Source organism: Chrysochloris asiatica, unplaced genomic scaffold, assembly GCF_000296735.1.
Source record: "Chrysochloris asiatica unplaced genomic scaffold, ChrAsi1.0 scaffold00058, whole genome shotgun sequence".
In the NCBI taxonomy this organism is placed as follows: domain Eukaryota; kingdom Metazoa; phylum Chordata; class Mammalia; order Afrosoricida; family Chrysochloridae; genus Chrysochloris; species Chrysochloris asiatica.
In genome coordinates this window covers 2,739,794-2,756,924 of record NW_006408576.1, presented here as the reverse complement: position 1 = coordinate 2,756,924, position 17,131 = coordinate 2,739,794, and the positions used below count along the sequence as shown (strand labels likewise).

The 17,131-nt window shown below is 36.0% G+C and overlaps 1 protein-coding gene across 1 annotated transcript in view; it reads right to left on the bottom strand.

The window, feature by feature from the left end:
• Positions 1-17,131, bottom strand: part of SNTG2 (syntrophin, gamma 2) — a 624,924-nt gene that overhangs the window by 85,522 nt on the left and 522,271 nt on the right. Inside the window, exon 16 of the mRNA XM_006863995.1 lies at positions 14,996-15,088. Coding sequence (XP_006864057.1) covers positions 14,996-15,088 — 93 coding nt within the window. The remainder of the gene's footprint in view (positions 1-14,995; positions 15,089-17,131) is intronic.

Below are 17,131 nucleotides of genomic sequence, written 5' to 3'. Positions count from 1 at the left end.
CACCTCTCACCCTGCTGCTCCGTGGTCTGGGTTTCATTTAACACCTCCACCAGGTCTGCGCAGTTCTCGCACATCGTTCAGCCACCGCCCCCTCCATTAGTTAAAAAAAATTAAATCTCATTTGTCTTTAAAATGATCTATTACATAAGCTTCTCTTTAAGAAACATGTAAATATAAGTAGGTGTCTTTATGAGAAGCTACAGAAATCATAGATGTCATGATGTTTACCAAATTTTTCACAAAATAAACAATGCCCAGACTACTTAATTCTCAGTGAGGAATAACAACGTAGTATTTGGCTTACATTTGATTATGGAATATGAAGTGATCAGTGGATGTCTTACCTTCTTATGATGAAATCCTAAAAAACAACCTAAGAAACTAACATTTTGCACAATATAACAGAATTGAAAAATATGATACATAAAATGTACAAAAAGACATGAAAACATGGTTTATTGTTTAAGGAATTTCAAAGGAGCCAAGCAACTTGTGCTTTAGGTATATTTTCATTATTGCCTTTTTGGTATATTATTTCCAAACAGCAATTATCCTACATGTTTCTGATTTGTGAACAATGTGGCTTTATAAGACATAGCTACTACAGTTTTGTTTACCTAAAATTATGTATTAGTTTCATATTACTGGCCTTATTTAGGGTGCAGTAAGACAAGTTCATTCATCAACATGGAAACACAGGTTCAGATGAAGTGATTTGGAAAAGCCTGAAAAAATGGTTCCTACAGAGGTAGTCCTGGTGTGGTGCAGTGGGTTAATGCGCCAGACTGCAAACCCATTTGAACTGCAAGGTCGGCAGTTCAAGCTCACTATACAGGGTCGCTATGGGTCGGAATTGACTCAACGACACTTAACAACAACAAAAACAGAGGTAGTGGGGTTGTTAGTATGGGTAACAGCCATCACACTGTTCTTTGAACTGTACACAGTTAACATAGCTATAGAAGAAATGACTTCAGAAAGGGAACCTTGCGTTTTATAACAATAATAATAAAAAAAATATTAATGGTTGTCTCTGAATCTTTTGTCACTCACCAAGAAATTCCTTTTTCTGAAATAAAATTTCAAAATTCCTTATGAATGAAAATTCCATGCAATTTATCTAAAAGTGGCTTTAGGTAATAGTTTAATTTGAAGACTTTAAGGCTGTCTGTAAAATATAATTATACCTTTTATTATACTTAATAATATGCACGTGGAAGTTGAATGGAGAATAAAGAAGGCCATATAATAATTAATGCATCTAAGTTATGGTGTCGGAGAAAAATATTGATGGTACTAGGGACTGCCATAAGAACAAACAAATCTGTCTTTCAAGAAGTCTAATCAGAGTGCTCTTTACAAGCAAGGATGGAGAGACTTCATCTCTTGTTTGTGTTCAGAGGGACCAGTCTCTGGAAAATAACACCATGCTCGACAAAGTGGCAACTCAGTGAGAGAGAGATGGATTGACACAGTAGCACAACAATGGGCTTAGACGTAACAACAATTGTGAGGATGGTGCAAGATCAGGCAGTGTTTCCTTCTGTCATAAATAAGGTCATTATGAGCAAGAGCCGACTCCACAGCACCTAACAACAGCAACTCTCTTTATTACATATGTGAATTATTAAAACATTGACAGTGGAAAGTATTAACTAAATCCTTCAGTCTAAAAGCTCACTTAACAGTAGCATAAGGCTTTATGACATTAAAGGAGGTGGTGTCCTTTGTTAATAGAGCAGAATTCCTTTTTTATAGCATTTTCTGTCATAATGGAAAGCTTTTCTTGTCTGTCCCACACAGAACGAATTCAAATCTTCCTTTCCTTTCCTAAAAAAAAGTAAATTTCTTTTCATTCCTTCAAACTGATCTTTAAATTCACCTAGATACATTTTATCTTAACCTTGAATGGTTGTAGGGTTCCAGCCTAATGGACGGAAAAGCCAAGTGAGTTACAGGGCATAATGGTGTGGGTGAGAGAAGGCTGAGTACTAGAACACTCTAATGAGGATCCATAGTATCATTCTAAATAAAGAAATATAATTTTGTTGTTATGTATGGGGAACACCCAGATGGTAAAAAGAAAATGTGGAATACAAATTAACATGTAGGGACAAGGCTATCTTTTTAATATGCCTCCAAATAATAAGCAAAAACAGAATCTTTTCATTTTGATTCTAGGTCTCAAACAGCTCTTTCTATATACAAATAGGCTGAGTCCAGATTCTTAAATTTATTGGAGGTATCAAAGCCAAAACACAAAAGGAGAGGCTCGTTTTCTAAAGCTTTTACATTTCTCTTCTAGTTTCATTGTTTTTAAACTGCCTAATTTTAATACTTGATGAAGTCAGTACTCTGTTCTTCCGGACCTTTGTTTTCAAATTCTCGTTGACATTCTCTCCCACTTCAACTTAATTATTGACAGAATTAGGACATCTGTTCTAAACTAGAGTGAGCAAGAAAAAAGATGCAGAGATAATCAACTCAATGCCTATTTTGCCTTAATGCAAGTTTGGAAAAATGGGCTGATGAAATGCTTCCATCTGGAACAAATGCATTTCATTTTAGCATGAAGTGGGTGATGGCAGTATAGGGCAATTGGGATAGCATTCTATTTTATTATGGCTTGAATCCTTTAAGATACTCTCACTCAAGAAGAAGAAGAAGAAGAAGAAGAAATATATATATGTGTGTGTGTGTGTATAAAATGGTTCTCCAACTTTTTTTGTTTGTTTGTTTGTAAGTACAGAAATAGATGTCTTTGTTCAGAAACATATTTCTTTTCCCATGCCGTTTTAAATCACTTTGTTTCCTCTGTATCAGTGTTGAAAACAGTTCACAATGAATGGATTAATTCTTGGAGATAGTTACTCACCTTTTTTCTGACAATTATAGAAAGGAGGATCTAAGAAAATTGACTACATGTATGTTTCTGATAAGACTGATTATTATCGATTGATTGATTATGTGCAGTGGAGTCAGTACCGACTCATAGTGACATGTACAGGGTTTCTGAGGCTGTAAATCTATGGGAACAGAAAGCCTCATGTTTCTCCTGAAGAACAGCTGGCAGTGACAAACTGTTGACCTTGAGGGTAGCCACCCAACTCATAACCAGTATGCTATCAGAGCTCCTTGTCCATGGACAAAATGAAAAATGTGCAGTTAACAAAACCCAGTCTCTTTTCTTAAAAACATTTGATTAATAAGGATGACTGCCACAATGTCGATCTAATTGTGACAATAAATTTGCACAAATGGTCTGATCTAACAGCATAATGTCATATAGAAGTGCTAATTATCTTGTGAATATAAGCAGAGTTAACTCCAATCTAAATACTTTTAAGCCAAAAACCTCTACTTTTTTATAATGACATACAAAAAGGCACCTGAAGAAGACATCAATGTCATAATTATTTAGAAACTATCTATGTTCTAGAAAAAATTGAAAACTCACTCATACTAAACTTAGAAATGTTATTGAATATTGAAATAATGCAGAAAAATAAATTAGGGTAAAATAATGGACTAATTTATCCATTCATAATCCAATCTTCACATGTAACTTGGGAAAGTTTGATTTTTTAAATTAATTCATATATTTAAAAATTCTAAAAAAAAACTTCAAAACAGAATCAAATTCCTTGAATAATTTTGTTTATATTTGATCATGTTTGATGCAATTTTCAGTTACTATTACTTCTTCATCTGAAATTAATAAAACAATCAGTCAAGATGCATTTATAATTACTGGTGACTGGAATGCAAAAGTTTGAAGCAAAGGAAGGATTAAACTTGGAAAATAGAGCTTTGAAGACAGAAAAACTACAGAGACTTAAGTTTTTAAGACCAATGCTTATGCATTGCAAATATCTTTTTTAAACAACTTAAAAGGAGGTTTGGTAGTATAGCCTCAGGGTCAGCAGTTCAAAACTACCAGCTGTTCCGTGGGAAAAAGATGAGACTTTCTGCTCCTGTAAAGATTTACAGCCTTGTAAAAACCTGTGCTGGGTCGCTGTGAGTCGGAACCGACTCCAAGGCACATAACAACAAAAACAACAACAATACACATAGAGGTCACCAAGCAGAATCTGCAGGAATCAAATTGACTGCATTTGTGGGAAGGAATTGGGAAGAAGTTCAGTGTCATCAGCCAAAACAAGGCAAGGTCTGAAACAGACCATCAATTTTTCATATGAAAGCTTATACTGAATCTGAATAAAAAATTTTAAAGTCCAAAAAAGTCAAAATATGACCTTGAATTTATCATATTTGAATTTAGAAACCATCTCAAGGGCAGATTTAATGTATTAGACACTAATGACTGGGGACCAGAAGAGTTGTGGGGTGACATCAAGAACATCATGCAAGAAATAAGCAAATGGTCATTAAAAAGACAGGAAAGAAAGAAAAGACCAAGTGAATGCCAAAAAACACTCTGAAACTTGCTTTTTAGCATAGAAAATGTAAACAAATGAGAGAAATAAGGAGGTAGAGTTGAACAGAAAATTTCAAAGGGAAGCTCAAGATAACAAAGTCAAGTATTACAATGAAATGTGCAAAGATCTGGATTTAGAAAAACAAACAGGAAGAACATGCTAAGCATTTCTCAAGCTAAAAGAACTGAAAAAACTCAAGCCTTGACTTTCAATATTAAAAGATTTTATGGGCAAAGTAGCAAACAGCACTGGAAACATCAAAAGAAGATGGAAGGAATACACAGTGTTTTTATACCAAGAGTTTCTATGCCAGATAAAGAACCAGTGGTAGTGTGAAAGTGCGAAAGAAGTCTAAGCAACACTGAAAGCATTGATGAAAAACAAAAATCCAGGAATTGTCAGGATACAAATTGAAATCTTTCAACTAACTGATGCAGGACTGGTGGTGATCACTCATCTGTGCTAAGACATTTGGAAGATAGCTACCTGGCTAGCTGTTAGAAGATATCCATATCTGTGCCTATTCCATAGAAAGGTGACCCAATGGAATGTAGAAATCATCTAACAATATCATTACTACCATATGCAAGTAAAATTTTGCTGAAGATAATTTAAAAATGTTGCAACTGTACATTGACAAAGAATTTCCAGAAATTTAAGGGGGACTCAGAAGAAGATGAGGAAGTCAGTGTATCATTGGTGATGTTAAATGGATCTTGTCTGAAAGCAGAGATATTTATTTGAGCTTTATTGACTATGCAAAAGCTTTCAGCTGTGTGGATCATAACAAACTATGGGTAACATTGTGAAGAACAGGTATTCCAGAACACCTAATTGTGCTCATGATGAACCTGTAACTAGACTAAGAGGCAATAGTTGGAACCAAACAAAGGATTATTGAATTTATATCAGGTAAATTCTATACTTTTACCATACTTATTCAATCTGTATGCTGAGCAAATTAATCTGAGAACCTGGATTATATGAAGAAGAACAAGACATCAGAACTGAGAGATGCTGATGCTACAGCCTTACTTGTTGAACACAAAGAGGTCTTCATTATGTATTGTACCCTAATACAATACTTACAACTGGACTAATAAACAACATCATGATAGATGGAGAAAAGTTTGAAGTTGTCAAAGACTTCATTTTGCTTAAATACATAAGCAACACTCGTGGAACCAACAGGCATAGTATTTGCAAACACTTCTCATACAATGGATAATGAAGATGAGAGAAGATAGATAAATATTAATTATGGTATTAAATAAGCATATATTAAAAGGACCATGGACTGCCAGAGAGCAAACAAATTTGTGTTGGAGGAAGTACATCCAGAATGTTCCTAAAAAGCCAGGACAGTGAGTCTTTATTGCTCATACTTCAGACATGCTGCCAAGAGGAACCAATCCATGAAGAAGGACATCATGCTTGGTCATAGAAAAGAGGAAGACCCCCAACAAAATGGATTGACACAGTGGCAGCAGCAATGGGTTCATATGTAACAACAGCTGTGAAGATGTGCAGGACCGGACAGTGTTTTGTTCAGTTGTGCATACGGTTGCTTTGAGTCAGAACTGACTCAATTGTACCTACCGAAAACTACAACAATGTAAATATATAAATATTTAACCAAACTGACTCAATGGCACCTAAAAACAACAACAATGTAAATAAACACTTAATATATAAATATTTGTCAAAAATTCTTGAAATGAAGTAATCATAAGAACAATGTGAGATCAATTGTTCACCTTCAAAAGAAAACAGTCTTAAAAGGTCTGGATATCTGAACCTGAAGTACAGGAAAGCAAAAGAAAAGAAAATACAGCAATACCTTATTTAGATCTTCAGAAGAAATTAATGTAAAGAAAACAAATATAAAACTGACTAGGTCAAAGACTCAATTAAGGAAAGTAAGGTAGAGCTTTTCCTGAAAAGGCACAATTGTAACTGGAAAGGTTGATACTTGGGGACAAGGAATTGGGCTCAGAACATACTGAACCATGAGCACAGCCACACAGAATGAAGAGGAGATGGTGTACCAAGACAAAACTACCAGACAAGGCCAGCCTCAAAAGTGTCATGATTTCATCACCTCTCGTTTCTACCAAGTTTAGGCTGTAGGCATCTAAGAGGGAAAGTCCTGATAGAAAATGTTGGCAAACTTATTCTAGCATATTCATTTTGGCTGAGGAATAAGTCAATTTATTTAATAGAGGAAAGTGACTAAAGGTAATATATAATTATATTTTAATCACAAAATTTAGTTATAATGTTAGTATAAATACCAGCATATTTAAGACATTATGGCTTCATCTTATAGAGTCTGTAATCCAATTTATACAATGCTATGAAACGTAACTCTTTAGAATTTTTATTTGATTATTTTTAAAATTATCGAGGAATTTGTTATGGATGTAGTGACAGGATGTAGTGACAGGAAGTTCATTTCGGTGGCCCAAGCCCATCAACCAAATGAGGAAGCAAGATGAAGCTGTCTACTCCCATAAAGATTTTTAGTCTTAGAAACCCTACTTAGGGTCATTCTGAGTAGGAGCTGATTCAATTGTTGTGGATTTTTTTTTTAGGGGAGGGGATGGTGGGGTTAAGAATCCCAGGTGGCACAGGGGGTTAAGTATTGGGCCGGTAACTGAAAGACTGGTGCTTCAAACCTACCAGGTCTTAGGCAAGAGAAAGATAAAGCCGTCTACTTTTGTAATGACCTATAGCCCTGCACACTCTAAGGTTCTACCTCGTCTTATAGGATCACTATGAATCAAAATAGACTTGATGATAGTGGGTTTGGTTTTGGCTTAAATACAGATATATTCCTGATTATGTTTAGCATAAAATACATTGGTGAAAGAGGGGACTGAGAAAGTCAAGCAAAAAAGGAAGGTGGTGGTGGCTTTGTGCCGTGGAGTCAGTTCTGACTCATAGCGACCTTGTACAGGATTTCCGAGGCTGTAAATCTTTATGGGAGCAGAAAGCCTCATCTTTCTCCCATGGAACAGCTGGTAGTTTTGAACTGCTGACCTTGTGGTTTGCAGCCCAACTCGTAACCACTACGCTACCAGAGCTCCTTAAAAAGGAAGGTAGCAGTCTAAATAAAGAAAGCCATGATGGAGCAATCAAAGAAGAAAGGGAAATTACTAGAAAACTGAAAGTAGAAATTTTGTTACTGAAGTGAGTACACACGCAACACAACGTTCTTCTATCACCCCAGTGTACTCAAATTCCCCAGGCTAGTCACTAGAATGGAAAAGTACAGCAGTTGTCAGAAATTAAATTCTGGATGTAGAAAGCTAAGGGCCTTTTTGGTATACTAGATCTTAGCATGTTTCTTTTAATTTGTTCAGGCTGAGCTAAATCTTCCAATGGTATCCTCAGAGGAACACCAAGATTCTAAGTTAGAGGAGGTAGCTTCCTTTCCCTTAAATACCCAGGTGTGGGGTGGCTGGCAAGGTCTGTGTGAAGGAAATAGTGGAGAGTACTTGGTAATTACTATTTATAAGATTATCTGGACTGGAATTCAAATTTACAAATGTTTATTCCTAAAAGGTGGGTCCCTTGTCAGTGTTAAGAAGGTGGAAATAGAACTAGTATAATAATTTTAAAGGAAGAAGATGAAGTTAGAAAATGAAACTAATACTGGGCATCACAACAGGTTGACATGTGTTGATCTTCCTCTGTGTTGTCACTATACTAAGCCTTCAATATCAAGATTAGATTCACTCCCCCCACCCAGGGGAACCTGCGAACGCAGTCCCCCACTAACACAAATTATGCAGTCGAGTTTCCCACATTTGGGGATATCACAAGGGTCAGCACATCTGGAGAAACCTATGTGATCATGGGGAAACCTATGTGATCATGGAATCACCTCTGCCAGGTAAGTATAAGATTAGACTCACTTTTGGGGAAAATCTGTATCAGGTGAAGAAGCTGTTGACAGAAACAGCAATACAAGGTAAATGGCCATGGTAGAACACAGCTCTAATCACATTAGGAAATACAGGTGTTGAAAACATTTCTAGTGAGTTAGTTTTGCTCCCAGAAATGAAGAACCCACAGGGTTCTTTCCAGGTAAATTACATTCCCAAGGCCTATGCAGATGGCATTTATACATTTAGCTAAAATAATGGATATGGAAAACATTTCAGGTTGCAGTTAAGTTGTTGACATAAACTTGTTCTTAATGTGAAATTTGACAAATACCAATACATATTTCCTGAAAACACTACGAAGAAATAGAAGCAAACAGTATGAAACTTTATATTTACAAATTTTATAGAAAATATTTTTCTTACTCTAGGATAGTTATCTACTACTTATCTGTCCATTTGTTGTACGGTTGTTAGCTTGCTTGCTGAAGTGATGCTGTAAGCTATGCCTTTACATTTCAAATACCAGCAGAATCTTCATGGTACATGACTTTCACAGAGCTTCCAGACCAAAACAGACTAGGAAGGAGGGCCTGGTGATCTACTTCTGAAAGAACCTGACCAATGAAAACCTTATAAAGAGTAGAGAACATTGTCTGAGTATAGTGCCAGAAGATGAGCTCCTCAGTGGAAAGGCACTCAAAGTATGAGTAGGGGAAGAATTGCCATCTCAATTCAGAATTGACCTTAATGACAGGCATGGAGTAAAGCTTTCAGGACCTTCATTTGCTGATGTGGCACTGCTCAAATGAGTACAAACAGCTTCAAACATCTATTAATAATTAGGATATGGACTGTAAGAAGTCTGAATATAGGGAAATTGGAAGTCATAAAAATGCATAAGGATTGCTATCCTAGTCATTAATAAGTTGAAATGGACAGGTATTGGCCATTTTGAATTAGACGATTTATGGTTTACTCTGCTAGGAATGAAAAATTCAAGAGAAATGGTATGGTTTTCATGATCACACACAAAACATTTCAAGATCTATCATGAAGCACAATGCTGTCAGTGATAGGATAATATCCATATTTGTGCAAAGAAGAACAGTTAATATAACGATTATTCAAACTTACACACCAATCACTAATGTCGCATTTCAACAAAATGAGACTTTTTAACAACTTCTGCAGTCTCACATTGATCAAATGTGTGATCAAGATGCATTTGATTATTACTGGTGACTGGAATTTGAAAGCTGGGAACAAAATATTAGCAGCAATTGGAAAATACAGCAGGGATGATAGAAAAAATGCCTGACAGTATTATGCAAAACCAGTGACTTATTCATTGCAAATATCTTTCTTTCAAAAACACAAAAGGACACAAGGACCTCTTGGGTGGAATGCACAGGTCAAATTGACTACATAAGTGGAAAGAGAAGACAGGAAAATACAATAACACTGTGCTTAAAACAAGGTCAGGGGTTGATTGAGAAACAATCAATTGTTCCTATATGAGTCCAAGTTGAAGTTGAAGAAAATTAAAAATAAGTCCACAAGAGTCAAAGTATGATGTTGACAAATCTCTGCTGAATTTCAAGATCATCTCCAGAATAGATGTGACACATTGAATAATGACAAAAGACCAGCTGAATTGTAGGATGACATCAAGTACATCATACATGAAGAAAGCAAAGGTCACTAAAGAGAACAGAAAAAAAGACTGGGTGTCAGAAGAGACTGAAATTTGCTCTTGGATGTAAAGTAGCTAAAGCAAATGGAAGAAAAGATAATATAAAAAAGTTGAACAGAAGATTTCCAAGGGTGGTTTTAGAAGACAAAGTAAAAGTATTATAATGCAATGTGCAGAAACTTGGAGTTAAAAAACCAAAAGTGAAGAACATACTCAGTATTCCTCTAGATGAAAGGAAACACAGGTGAAAGAACTGAAGAAAAAACGCAAGTCATGAGTTGCAATATCGAATGAATCAATATTTATTAAATTATCAATATTTAATTCATTGTCAAAAGAATATGGAAGGAATACAGAGTAATTATACCCAAAAGAACTGGTTAGTGTTTTGGCATTTCAGGAGGGATCATGTGATTAAGAACCGATGGTACTGAATGAAAAAATCCAAGTTGCAATGAAGACTGTGAAAAACAGGCTTCATGTATTGCAGAATACCAAATGTTTCAACAAACAGATGCTAAGCTAGAGGCACACATTCATCCACCAAAAGAAATTTAGAAGACAGCTACATGGACAGAGATGCATATTTCTGCCCATTTTGAAGAAAAGTGAGCCAACAAAATGCAGAAATTGCCTAAAATCATTAATATCACACACAAGCAAAATTTTACTGAAGATAATTCAAAACTGACTACAGCAGCACATTGACAGAGAATTGCCAGAAATTCAACAGAGTTAGATGATGTAGAATGAGAGCTACTATTCTTGATGTCAGATGGATCTTGGCTAAAAGCAGAGCATAGCAGAAAGATATTTATATGTGATTTGTTGACTATGCAATGTCATTCAACAGTGGGGATCACAGTCAATTATGGATAGTTTGGAAATAATGGGAATTCCAGTTAATTGTGTTCATGAGGAGTTTGTACATACACCAAAATGCAGTCTTTTGAAGAGAACAAGGAGTGTTGATATAAAATCAGGAAAGGTGGGTGTAAGGGTTGTATGTTTTTACCATACTTGTTCAATCTGCATGTTGAGAACATCCAAGAAGTTACACTAAATGAATCAGAACATAGGCTTGGAGGATGAATCATGAAGAACCAAAAATAGTCAGATGATACATCCTTGCTTATTGAAAGTAAAGAGAGCTTTAAGTACTTAATTATGAAGATCAAAATCTATAGTCTTCAGTATAGGTTACATCTCGATACAAAGAAAACAAAAATCTTCACAACTGGATTAATAATGATAAATGTTCAATGTCAACAATTTTACCTGAATCCACAATCAACATCAATGGAAGCATTGGTTAAAATATCAAATGCCATATTGCATTGGACAAATATGCTGTAATGTAACATGTTTAAGAATATCAGAAAGATGTTTACCTGTGCTTTATTGACTACGCAAAGGCTTTCAATTGTGTGGATCATGACAAGCTATGGACAACATTGTGAAGTATGAGTATTCTGGAACACTTAATTGTGCTCATGAGGAATCTGGACCAAGAAGCAGTTGTTTGAACAGAACATGGAAACACTGAATGGTTTCAAATTAAAAAAGGTGTGCAACAAGGTTGTATTATTTCATCATACTTATTCAACCTGAGCAAATAATCTGAGAAGCTGGGTTCTATGAAGAAAAACGTGGCATCAGGATTGGAGGAAGACTCATTAACAACCTGCGATATGCAGATGATACAACCTTGCTTGCTGAAAGTGAAGAGGACTTAAAACATTTACTGACGAAGATCAAAGAGCACAGCCTTCGGTATGGATTACATCTCAATGTTAAGAAAACAAAAATCCTCACCACTGGACCAATAAACAACAGTCTTACATTGGAGAAAAGATTGAAGTTGTCAAGAACTTCATTCTTCTTGGATCAACTATCAACACTCATGGAAGCAGCAGTCAACAAATCAAACGATGTATTGTATTAGACAAATGTGCTGCACAAGACCTTTTTAAAGTGTTGTAGAGCAAAGATGTCAGCTTGAGGACTAAGGTGCACCTGACCCAAACCATGGTATTTTCAATAACCTCATATGCATGCGAAAGCTGGACAGTGAATACGGAAGACCGTAGAAGAATTGATGCTTTTGAGTTATGGTGTTGGAGGAGACTATTGAAAGTGCCATGGGCTGCCAAATGAATCAATAGATCTGTGTTGGAAGAAGTGTAGCCAGAGTGCTCCTTGGAGGCCAAGATGGCCAAACTTCGTCTCTCATACTTCAGACATATTGTCAGGAGGGATCAGTCACTGGAGAAGGATACCATGTTTGGTAAGCTGGAGGGTCAGAGAAAAAGAGGAAGACCCCCAATGATATGGATTGGCCAAGTGGCAGCATCAATGGACTCAAGTATGGCAACAGTAATGAGGTTGACCCAGGATCAGGCAGTGTTTTGTTCTGCTGTGCATAAGGTTGCTATGGGTCGGTACTGACTCGATGACACCGAATAACAACAAAAGTGTTTAAAAGCAAAGATGTCACTTTAAGCAGTAAGATACACCTTACCAGGTAATTTATTTTTAATCACCTCATATGCATGCAAAGCCGGACAATAGAGAAGGAAGGCTGAAGAAGAATTGATACATATGAATTATGGTGTTAGCAAAGAATATTTAATATACCATGTGCTACTGGAAGAACCAACAGATGTATGTAGGAAGAAGTACAGTCAGAATACTCTTTAGAAGCAAGGATAGGAAGACTTTGTATGTTATAAGTAAGAGTCTCTGGAGATGGACATTGTTGTTAGATGCCATCGAGTTGGTACTGACTCATAGAGACCCTATGCACAACAGAATGAAACACTGTCCAGTCCAGAGCCAATCTCACAACTGTTGCCTTGCTTGAGCCCATTGATGCTGCCAATTTGACAATCCATCTTGTTAGAGGTCTTCCTCTTTTTCTCTGACCCTCCACCTTACCAAACATGATATCTTTCGCCAGCCACTGGTCTATCCTGACAATATGTCTGAAGTAGGAGAGACAAAGTTTGGCCATCCTGGACTCCAAGGAGCACTCTGGCTGTACTGATCTGTTTGTTCTTTTGGCAGCCTATGGTACTTTCAATATTTTCCTCCAACACCATAACTAACATGCATTGAATCTTCTACGGTCTTCTTTATTCACTGTCCAGCTTTTTCATGTTGGACATTACGTGTGGTAAAATAGAGGACCAGTGAAAAAGAAGAAGACCCTGAAGTGGAGGTACTGACACAGTGACAGCAACAATGGACTCAAAGCATAGCAACCACTGTGAGTATGGTGCAGGATTGGGCAGGGTACTGCTGTTCTGTTCTACATGGGGACTCTGATTTGAGCTGACTCAACAGTAGCTAACACCAACATACAGTTATTTCAGAGGACCCATGTAATAATGTTATATAGCTATAGCTAAACATCACATGATGTCAATAGAGATCTAAGCAGTGTGTAACTCCAAGGTCACATTTTGTGGACCTGCTGATTTAGAGCCAGAAAGTCATTTACTTTCTGCTTGGCCTCAGAGCTAACAGCATTGACTATGATAGTGGATGGTGCATATATGAGCTCTCTTTAAATATAAACTTTTTGTGTGAATACATTTTATTACTTTATTGCTGTCAGTTGCTATTGAGTCAATTCTGATTTGTGGCGACCCAAATGTGCAAAGTGAAACCTTTTGCAAGCTGATCACCAGGTCTGTCTTTTGAAGTGTCTCTGGTGGGTTCCAACTGCAACACTTTGGGGTAGTAGTAAATCACCATTTTTTGCCACTCTATCGTGAAAATATACTAATAATTTCCCGGAGAGGAAATAAATGAATGACCACAATTAATTTTATGACCCAGAAGTTTATAAAACCCCTTATTCTAGAATGGAATTTCTCAGCCTTTAATGGCATTTTAGTCCCTATGATTCTTTGTTATGGGGGGTTATGCATTGCACTGTAGTTCAAACACTGGATGCCAGCAAAATATCCCAGGGATGACAACAAAATATGTCTTCAGACATTTCCAAATGACCCTGGGAGGAAAACTCAACTATGGTTAAGAACTACTGCTCTAGAAAAACAGAAAATAAATAAGAACAAACAATATGATTTCCTAAGTGTTTATAAATCAGTTCCAATGATTAATGTATAGGGTTTAATTTAGAGAGTTCTGGAAATAAACGGGTATATGAAAATGAATGACACTTATTAAGATTTGTTATATAAGCATTTTCTTATTCAGTATTGACCTACTGCACAATGCAAAAGTGGTTAATGCTGACACAATGCATTGAAGTTATGTTGAACAAGTAAACAAAGGTATTATTTGAAATTACTATGTAAATACAGCAAATGTGATAAAGACAGTATTCATAACACCAAGAATCAGTAAATATTTTAACATAACATATGACAAAATATTTGCTTTATGTTTTCATAATATTTATGCAGTTCAGTGAAAATCCAGGTTTCTCAGAGATGCAAATGGAAATGGGTTTAATACCCAACAGTAACACTGATAATTTTATATAAAGTAAAACTGAAATTCAGTCTGAGTTTTACATTAGTGGAAATGGCAAACTCACTACATTTCACTGGTATAGTTATTATTCTACCGTTAGTAAAATTCTCAGGTTTTAAGTCAAACATACTGTTTCTATTCAAAATGTTTATTGTTATAGATCCTTTCCTTGAGCAGTAATGAAAAAAATCATATTGTACTCTCCCCACATTATCCCACACTGATATAAAGAAATTTCACCCAACAGATTTTCATTTGTTGTGTTCACTGAATAGGATCTAGGGCTTATGAAAATCTTGGGGTATTGAAATAATAGAAAGAAGATAGTTCATAAAAGAATAAATTGGACTTATGCACGTACACAAAAAACCATAGTTGGTGACTGCTATTAAGTGTTAAGTTCTGAAGAATGTAATTTAAAATCCATTACCAAATGGCACTGTCATTATTGCCTGGTGTCTTACCTTTGTCTTACTGTCAAAACAGGTGAATCCCAAAGCGAAATCCACTGTGAAACAGAGCATTTCTCCTTGCCAGCTGCACAAATATGTTTTAGACTAGAAAAAAGGTATAAAATTTGAGAAAACATTCTTTAACAACGATATGCAACGCTAAGCAAGCAGTTACAATATTCTTCCCTCCTTCTCCCCACCTGATGGCCAAAAGAACATTTTCTTAAAAAAAAAATCTTGATATGAAAATTACATGCAATGAAACTGGAGGACCAAAGCCACATGAAAGCTTCAATAGTTTGCAAACAGAAAGCTTTTTCTTGTGTTTTGTCTATGGGAAACGACTTCCACATTTGTTGACATTGTTGTTATCCTTAAGTGCCATCAAGTCAATTTTGACTCTTAGCAACACTAATGGGGTTTGCGAGGAGCAGCTGGTGAATTTGAACCACCAACCTTGCGGTTCGAACAGACCTTGCAGTCCAGTGCATTATTCCACTGGGCCACAGGCTTGATGGGTAGCACTCTAACCAAAAACAAAAGAACACAATGTATAGTCTAACATATGTTTTATTCTCCCAAGCATTTTTTGAAAGTACATCCTAGATTATTCAATTTTCTGTGTGCTAACTCATTAAAAATAATTTATTAAGTAATATGCCCATTTTAATTTTGCTTGTTCAACTTATCTTAGGACTAAATGCCAGTCCCAATGTGGAGAGTAGGTGACAGCATGTTGGAATATAATATGGACATAGCTCTTTCTTGGAGAACAGTCTAAAGAGCAGTACATTTTAAAACCACCAACCTTGCAGTTCAATTTTAAAATCACCAAAAGTTAAAAGCAGCAGCAATGGTGATACCAAGTACACAAGTTAAAACAAAGAGCATCCCATAAAGTGAGAAAGTTGCCGCAGTAATGACTCTGTGCTAGAATTCTTGCTTATCAGGATGGTTTGGTTTGGCTGAGAGGTCAGCCTCTGCTGACACTTTTACTGAGGACCTCCGTACATAGAATGGTTAGTTTCTAAAGTTTCAAATTGCTAAGAGGCCTTCAGTACTTCTAATTACACTTCCAGTCATACGGGTGGAAACACAGAAAAACAACCATTATTGTCTTACATTTTTCACATGACACTGAACAAAAGATATAAATAAGAACAACACATGAACTAAAATTGTTAGTATTTTTTAAAAATCATCTAGCACATAAATGAAAATGGCTTTGCTAAAATGTATTTAAAAAATAATCTATTATTCATCTACAGATAAAATGTTTTCATTCATATGGAAATATGCAACCATCAGTTTGAATAGGGAAAATAATAGTAGTTTGGGAACATTTATCATGAGTAAGAATCAACTCAATGGCACCCAACAGTAACATCATGTACCAGGTGACTAACAAATGCGTCCCTCTGAATCTGCACATAATTATCCCTTTATGGGTGAGAAAGTGATGGCTCACACATATATAGCAACTTGTTCAGATATTCAACAGATGGCAAAGGCAGGAGGGCAGTCCAAGACTTATTAGTTCAATGGCACACACTGTCTCTGTGACTGTACACACTACATCTCGTGCTTAGCATAGCATCATGCACAGAAGAAATGTCTCAATGATGTTTGCTAAATAATCAGTAAGTCTCAAATATTTTTATAATTTATCTCTTACTCAGCCAGAATCCTTTTTATCTGAATAAATAAATAAATAAATACCTTGAATATTCCTTTAAATCTTTCAATAGGAGCGGATTACCTAAAGCAAGGTAGACCATGTATTTACTTATTAATCTGTAATGAACAATTTCACATAATTAGAAACTGTTCACTAGAGATTAATAATAAGCTCATTTAAGCCTAAACTTGCTTTGTTAAAGGGTACTGTGTCCCTGATGTGGTGAAAAAAAATGTGGAATTGTTTACTAATGATTAGTAAGCAAAAGTAAGCCCGTACTTAGCTTGTTTATTGGATAATCTGACATTGAGGTTGATAGCAACATATTAGCCCATTTTGTGCAGTGCTAACCTCCAGGGAAGAGATTGAAATTGGCAGGCGTCTAAGAGGTTGATGTTAAGTGCTGTCGAGTCCATCCAAGGCTTCCTAGGAATGGATGGCGGGCTTGAACCGCTGATATTGTGATTTGA